Consider the following 8,565-nt stretch of genomic DNA (forward strand, 5'->3'; position numbering starts at 1 on the left):
ACCAGATATCATTTTTGATATTTTTTTACTAGTGGGTGCAGGACACTATAGTTAATTTATATAAGTGAGGATAGCAAAATAAAGTAAACTGACAAATTATACCCAAAAATGTTTCATACAGTGGACTACCAGTAAAACTGAAACAAATTTGGGACCAAAAATTATTTAGACCGAGTCTGGGAAAAAAAAATTGAAGTTGAGGTTTGCATGAAGCTGGTTGACAGCATGCCCAGGAGACTACAGGCTGTCATTAAGGCTAAGGGTCACCCGGCAAAGTATTGATAGTTGTGTAAATATTGACAGCTGTATGAATAATTTTTGGTTTATTGTAATCCATTACATACCTTTCTATCAAAGTTATCTGACATTATCAAGCTGAATTTGTTCTGACACAGTTTAACTCTGAGTTCTTGTCATATTTTATTACCATTTTCCAAACTATAGCGAATAAACTGTGATAATGTGAGAAATGTTGAAGGTGTCTGAATAAATTTTGGTTTGACTATCTATTTGATAAATGAAGTTAACCAACTAACATTATACATACTCTTTTGGTTTCTGTACCCAATATTTTAAAAATTTACAAATGCAATGAAAATATTGGTATCGGTACTCTGTATCGGCAAGTAACAAAAATAAAAGTATCGTATTGGGCGAGTACTGGAAAAAGTGGTATCGGTGCATCCCTAATTCTGCCCGAATGCGGGCATGGATTACGCCAGAACGTTCCCTGACTATTCAGCGACTAGCGGTGTCATTCAAATTAGGGACTTCATTTCCCCTCAGGGCTTTCCAGAGAATGCTCTGCCTCAAGTCGGCCACTTCCTCTGTAATTCCTCTTGGCCTACTCAACATTCAGTACTGGCTCAAAGCCCATGTTCCGTCCCATGCTTCGTGCCTGGGACGTTTTCATCTCAGGGTAACCCACTGCTGCATTATTCCTGCCGGCCTTAAAGGAGCACCACGTCCTGGTCCGCTCGAACAACATGACGGTGTTAGCCTTTATCAATCACCAAGGCTGTCTCGGGTCAGACTCCCTACACAGGTTGGCTCGACGCTTTCTTCTATTGGCACAAGGCAAACTCCTCTCACTGAGAGCGGTTCATGTGCTGGGCAGACTGAACACATGCTGTCCAGGGACTAGGTAGATCCAGGAGAATGGAGACTACATCCCCAAAGGGTTCAAATGATTTGGTCTGTCTTCGGGAGGGCAGAGGTGGACCTCTTGGTGGAGGATTGGCCCAGTGCTCGCCTGTACACGTTCCCCCCGGTTGCCCTGCTTCCTCAGGTCATCAGACGGGTCAGGGAAGTCAGATGCTCAGTCCTCTTGGTGGCCCCACTCTGGAGGAATCAGATGTGGCTCCCCAAGTTGATTCAACTGCTATTGACAGCCCCTTAGCTGATACCACAGAGGGAGGACCTTTTCTCGCAAGCAAAGGGCATGATTTGGCATCCCCGGCCAGAGCTGTGGAACATTCATGTTTGGCCCCTCGACGGGAGTCTTTGCAGCTACCCGTGAGTGTAACTAATACCATTTTGGAGGCTAGAGCTCTGTCTACACAACATCTTTATTCCCTCAAATGGTCAGTCTTCTCTGACTAGTGTAGAGCATAGAACGAGGACCTGTCCTCTTGTGACATGTGCCACATACTATCCTTTCTACAAGAGCTGCTGGATAAGGGGCGCACCCCTTCCGTGCTCAAAGTGTATGTGGCAGCCATCACGGCGAATCATTCTTTCGTGGCTGGCCAATCAGTCAGCTGAAACGAAATAGTTGTTAAGTTTCTGAGGGGAGTTCAGAGATTGAATCTGCCTCGTCCTCATACTGTGCCGACTTGGGACTTGTCTATAGTCCTCAGGGCCCTACGGGGCCCTCCCTTTGAGCCGCTCCAGTCGGCTGACTTGCGGGCCCTTTTGGCTCTAGCGTCGGTCAAGCGAGTGGGTGACCTGCAATCACTGTCAGTCAGTGATTCCTGACTTGAGTTTGGGCCTAACGACTGAAGAGTCATCCTCAAAATCCTCCACTCTGTTTAGAGCACAAGTCATCACCCTTCTGGCGCTCCCCAGTTCAGATGGTGAGCAGGGTCCTAATCCACTCTGCATGGTTCGGGCTCTTAGAGTGTATGTTGAGCACTCTGGCCTGTGCTTATGCCTCAGCGGGCTTGCAGTGTCCTATAGTGGTAAAGGACCAGTCCACCAGAGGAATGGCCTCCTCATGGGCTTGGTCCAGCGGGATTTCTATTGGTGATATTTGTGCAGCTGCCGGCTGGTCGTCGCCATCTACCTTCACCAGGTTTTATAACTTGGACGACCCTGCCCTTAATTCTACCTAACCCACTTATAAGTGGAGAGGGTTATGTTGTGAAATCCTTAGCCTAAACGCTTGGGTCTCATTATTGGCTCTTGCCTGAGATAAGGGAACGAGTGTTGCGTAGGCTGCCGTGCTATAAGACTGCACGTGAATCTTTGACTGTCGCTTCAGTTGAAAGATTCTGAAGAAATGGCGCTCAGAGCCAGCTTATATAGAGGTCAGCTCCTCCCCTTTTGGCGGGTTGAAGCGCCATTGGTTCATGCATCTACACAAACGTGAACAAATCAGGCTTCAGTATCAGAGTAAACAGGAGTTTTCCCCCATAAGCGTGTCAACGCAATGTTTGTTCTCTTATCTCAGGGAACCGAGGTTAAGCTAGGAACCGAAGCATTTTGCGACCTTAAGGAGCGCAATGATTTGTTGCGTGATAGACTAGTTAGGTACACAGGAGCTAAGTAGTAATAATTGTAAAAGTGTAAAGATTGTAAAATTGTGGTAATATGATCATAATTTCTTGACCTGGTAAGGACTCTAGCGGCCACATTTTGGACCTGTAGCTTCTTTATTGAAGATGCAGGACAACCACCTAGCTGTCCATTACAATATTCCAGTCTTGAGGTCATGAATGCATGAACTACGTAGTTTTTATGCATCGGAAACAGGTAACATGTTCCATAGCTTAGAGATGTTTCTAAGATGGAAGAATGCTGTTTTTGTAACATGTGAAATATGATTTTCAAAAGACAAGTTGCTGTCTAATATAACTCCCAATTTTTGGACCGTTGAGGAAGTAACAGTACATCCGTCTAGATGCAAATTGTAATCTAAGAGATTCTGTGTACTGTTTATTTTTTTTTGTCCAATAAATAACATCTCTGTCTTATCTGAATTTAATAGGAAAAAAATGATTGGTCATCCAATCTTTAACATTTTTAATACTCTGTTAGCTTAGATAATTTAGTTCATCTGGTCTTGTTCAAATAAATAGTTGAGTATCATCAGTTTAACAATGGAAACTAATCCCATATTATCAAGGGGCAAACATGTATATTGAAAATAGCAGAGGGCCTAAGACAGATCCTTGAGGCACTCCATTCTTTTCTGGTGTTAACTGAGATGATTCCCTTTTTAACTAAACAAAGTGGTAACGTTTGGACAGATAGGAGCTAAACCATCTTAAAACCTGCCCTTGAATACCCGTATAGTTTTGTAATCGATCTATGAGTATGTCATGGTAGTGTCGAATGCAGCACTAAGATCAAGTAAAACTAGTAATGAGATGCAGCCTTGGTCTGAGGCAAGAAGCAGGTCATCTGTAATTTTAACAAGTGCAGTTTCTGTGCTATGATGGGGCCTGAAACCTGACTGAAATTCTTTATCGATATCTTTTTTTTTGCAGGAAGGAGCACAAAATCACAAATATGACAATGTTTTCAGTAAATGACATATAGTGATGTTAAACGGTTTATAATTTTTCACTACATTATTACAGTCATTTTCTGTAAAAATGACAAAATATTTTACAGCAGTATACTAGGCCATCATATTCATAACCAACTGGGTTGTTGTATCAGACATAGAAAATCTTAGAAGAGCGATTACAGAAGAACTGTTGAGTCAAGTTTATTGTTTTAATTGCTAAACAGGAAAATGTAACTTAAACATAACACACGTTTAGAATGTTCAAATATATTAACACTTTCAACCATTCAGCATCAAACGTTGTATCAACGTTGAAACAAGAACTGACATTATTTCAACCGTATTTCAACGTTGAAGGTCGGTCATATGCCGGCTGGGTACAATTACTAAATAAACAAACAAACAAATAAATCAATAAATAAATAAATACAGACAGAGTACAGTAAACATCTATAGTGAAGAAATTAAATGCAGAACAAATATTACTGCTTTGTTGTTAGTTGGGCTTATTGCTTGAAAGCACTGTTTACTTTAAATAATACATTTGTTTCGAAAAAAACAGTTCACTATGGATGGGTCACTCAGAATCAAAATATTGCTCGTGCTGTTTAGCGGGTGACGTCACGGCCCGGGGTTTCTCTCTCTGTGCTCGAGAGCGTCATGGCGGAGGCCGGCTGGTGTAGGATTCACAGCTGAAATATGCCTGCTATCCCATCTGTTTTCCCGGCTCATGGAATACGAAAAACTGCATAGCGTTTAAACCCAAGGCATTCTTGACCGTGGAGGGGAAAACTCAGACTCCCATCTCTCAGAATAAAGTATAAGACTGTTCTTGTGGAGTTGTTGAGCGACAGCGGCTATCACCAGAAAGAGCCCGAAAGCGCACGGGCGGACAGGTAACACACAAAAACACCTTCAATATGACTTCATTCATGTGTACAGCGAGATGGACCTAGCTAAGAAGCCAACCCTGGTTGGGTATTCACTGGTATATGTCTGTATACGGTTCGCGATGCTGTATTTGTCAGTTTTAAAGGCGAATGAAAACAAACTGAGCGGCGGATCTACTGAAGCGCAGTGCGGGAATCAACAACAGCGTGATGATCAGACAATATTACACTGAAAACACCCGAAATTCAGTCGGAACATCGGATAATAAGACCAAACCCACAAGTTAATTATTATAACTGTTTGTTTTAAGTGCTTAAGACTAGCCAGCTAAATTCAAATCAGAATGTCCCATAAAAATCTAACTCAAATTGAGGCTGCTCATTTAGCTTAGCACGCGAGATAACTGGCTAAACAAGCAAATAATATGTTAAATTGGGAAGATTCTTTCAAACTGTGGTTTAAAGATTACTATATTATTAATCTATAGATTATGTCTCAGTGTACTCCAATAGCGTGACTGTGTTAGCGACCGGTAGCCAAACAGCTAACACGCGCTTCTCTCTTAGCGGTAGCATGCTAAGCTAAGTTAGCCTGTCCTGCTACAACAGAAAGAGACTGATGAAAGATTTGAAATGTAGCGCCAATCCAGCACTGCTAGTGGGGCGAACGATCAAAACATAGTCTCAAAATGTGGTTTTATGATGTGAAACATAATTTCAAGACCCGGTAAACTTAATGACAACAGGATTTTGTAAACACTCCGGGATATAATGGTGACCCGACAGTATTGCGCGCCTGCGCCCGAGCATAGCGTTGCTTCAGGTGGCCATACAGCTCAGGAAAGTCCGCGGCTTTTTAGGCCCGAACGATAGAGGCCTCTGCGGTCAACATCACACAGATCTCTTTCATTCATTAAACAGTGCTAATTATTTTGCTTTACATAAAAGAGGTCTGAACGATTCGTCTGTAGATTTTACGTGGAGACAAAACGTGATTAGAAGTAAATTTTGCCTTTATCTTTCATTGGTGTAGTGTTTTGAAGAGGGGAAGTAGCGAAGTAATCCTCTCTAAGAAGTTTACTCCGGCAATATTAGGACTACAGTATTGAAGAATGAAGTAATAATATGCAGTATATATGCAAGCAAATGATTTTCTAAACTGCACACATGTGCATCCCTGCTACTGTGGTTACAATGGCAAACAAAATGCAGAGAAGTTTCAATTTAAATAATTTTAGTGTAACCAGCTATTAAATTGTTTCAGCAGCAATGTTTTGTGTTCATCTCAGTTGCTCAGACTTCTTTATACTGTAGTCTCTTGGGAATGACTCCGTGATGTTTACTGTCAAACTTAAGATAAGTCACTTTGATAAAAACATTCAATTTCAATCACTTAACATAACTTTAGGTGAGCTGCTCTGAAGTGGCGCACACAGACTGCAAGGATCTCATCAGGGACTAATCTTTAATATTTGTTTGCGATGGATGGACGCAGTGAGGATGAAAGTGTCAGCAACAGCAGCGGAGAGTCCAGGTAATCAGAATACATGCCATTTTGATGTTTAAAAATATGATACTAAAATTAATATGTTGAAAACATTCATCACATTCATCTTGTTGTAACCCATTTTATTTTCTTCTGTGAGGAAAGATTTTAGGTAGAATATCTTCGCTTTATTTTCCATACTGTAAAACTGAATGTTTATTCATACTGTCCAGCTTCAGAAAAGACATCCAGTGAAGACAGTTTCATAGATTATAATCAGATCTATTTACTTTTGATGTACCGCTTGCATCTGGTGTTGACCGTGTGTTTGACAGCAGGCTTGTTACATCAGAGCACTCTAACTTCGTACTTGCTCAAACTGTTTGTTCGCACATACTATCAAAATAAACCTTTACATGTACTTTTTGGGATGAGAGGAGTTGCTTTGCATGCTGGACTAATGGTTACTTTAGTTGTCAGTAACACAATGCAACTCATATGATCTTACGGAGTTTCTTCAGTATTTGTCAGACATCCATGATTTCAGTTTCTTTTTTTTTTTTTAATCTGCAATCGATGTTTTGGCTATTCCAGGTCATTGTAGTGCTAAACGTGTACTATGACTGGAAAGTGATATAGGCTTACATTTTCGCTGACTAACAAAGCATCAATAACATCATGCTTTGCTCGTCGTCTTTTGTGCAAAGCGTGTGAAAGTGGGAAGAAGCATGAAAGACGTGAGATGATTTGGATAACTGCGGTTTATTAACTTTTATTAGGCTAATATTTAATTGTTTTAAAGTAACATTAACATGACAGTAGTTGTGCATAGTTTTTGTATAAATATATAGCAAAATGTAAATGCTAAAAGTTGAAGAGTGTCATGGGAAACAATATTTCACCGATTAGTTGACTAGTATTTCCAATGCTAGCTATCAGCAGCGGTACGGTTTAGTTGACTAGTAGTAGTTTTGCACATCCCTAGTCTTAATTCATCAGTAAACTACATGAAAGCCTAACCTACGTTATTTTGCTGGGCAAGCATGCATTGTCATTAAAACATACAATTAATGGTAGTTACTAATTTTGTACATTACTGATGTGTCATCATGTTTAAATGTACAAAAATAAAAAACATGTTTGGAACTTAGGGAGTAAATGATGACAGAGCTTTGGGTCCTAGTAATGTTTTTTTTATTTTTATAATTGTGTTGTCATTTTAGAGTTTAAAGTTTAATGATGTTGTAGAGGAATTGACTCCTCCGTTTGATCCATATAAATGTTTGTGTGTGTCTCAGTAATTCAGATGATGAGTCTGGGTCAGGATCGGGTTCTGGCTCTGGCTCGAGTTCAAGCAGCAGCAGTTCTAGCAGTAGCCAATCAGGGAGCAGTGACTCAGGAAGCGGCTCGGATTCTGGAAGCCAATCAGACTCGGACTCTGAGAAATCCAAGGAAAAGAATGATGAAGACAACAAAATCGACGGAGCAGCGGTAAGTTTCATAGAGCTTTCGTGTAAAATTGTCAGATGCGTGGGGCATGCTGATGAAGAAGAAAAACAAAGGCACAAAACAAACTGATAAGATGTTCTACAGGAACACACATTAACACGTTAATGACATTTCTTTATCCTTTTAAAATAAGAGACTTTTATGTTTATATACAATAACATGCTATCACATTACTTGTGTTGCATGCAATTTCAGTAACAAATTTTAGCATATTTCTGAATGATTGCGCTTGCTGTTCCACTCGGAACTGCTCATACTGGCCACTGGTCACTGCTCATACTGGCATTCATTCAGTGAAGTTTAACGGAAGTTCACTTGCTGTTAGGATGAGCCTTTATGCACAATGGAAATAGTAATTTTAGATAAGAAATAGCTCAATTTCTGTCAAAGCTCTTTATATGGCTGTAACGAGTGGGGCGGGGCCGAGAACCGTGGGAACGGAGCGAGGCCGGTGGAGTAATTGCTAATGCGCGACACCTGCGCCACTCACCGTTCTCGAGTCCCACGGAGGAGCTCCGGAAGGACAAAAGAAGGAGTGACAACAGTGTTGGACGAGAGAGGACCAGGCCTGGAGTTTATTTTGTGTTTTGGTTCTGTTTGTGCGCGACAGTCGTCCGCGAGGGGCTGTCGCGCTGTTTTGTGTTGATTTTATTATTAAAGTTTTGTTGAAGTGTTCGCCGGTTCCCGCCTCCTTCTTCCCGTGACTACAAACTGTGTTACATTGGTGCCGAAACCCGGGAGGAAGGAGGGACACGCTGTCAGAGAGCCCTCGCTGCTGAGGAGGATCGCGGTGCTGAGGAGATCGGGCAGCAGGAACAAGCGGAGAGACCGCCGGTGGCTGCCCGAGGCGGTGGTGCTGGAACTATGGAAGACGAGGTGGGACGGAATGCTCGCTGCCGCGCTCCTGGGTCGAGGAGGGGTGGCTGCCGTCCGAGAAGGAGTGGAGC

General features: G+C 41.7%; 1 protein-coding gene across 3 annotated transcripts in view; it reads left to right on the forward strand.

Moving 5' to 3' along the window:
• The first annotated feature begins 4,379 nt into the window (after positions 1-4,379).
• Positions 4,380-8,565, forward strand: part of LOC107670034 (chromodomain-helicase-DNA-binding protein 1-like) — a 43,105-nt gene continuing 38,919 nt past the window's right edge. For all 3 annotated transcript variants that reach the window (XM_016462499.1, XM_016462500.1, XM_016462498.1), the window contains exons 1-3: positions 4,380-4,629; positions 6,032-6,157; positions 7,408-7,600. In XM_016462499.1, coding sequence (XP_016317985.1) covers positions 6,105-6,157; positions 7,408-7,600 — 246 coding nt within the window. In that variant the 5' untranslated portion in view covers positions 4,380-4,629; positions 6,032-6,104. The remainder of the gene's footprint in view (positions 4,630-6,031; positions 6,158-7,407; positions 7,601-8,565) is intronic.

This window comes from Sinocyclocheilus anshuiensis, unplaced genomic scaffold (assembly GCF_001515605.1).
Source record: "Sinocyclocheilus anshuiensis isolate Anshui unplaced genomic scaffold, SAMN03320099.WGS_v1.1 scaffold664, whole genome shotgun sequence".
NCBI classification, from domain to species: domain Eukaryota; kingdom Metazoa; phylum Chordata; class Actinopteri; order Cypriniformes; family Cyprinidae; genus Sinocyclocheilus; species Sinocyclocheilus anshuiensis.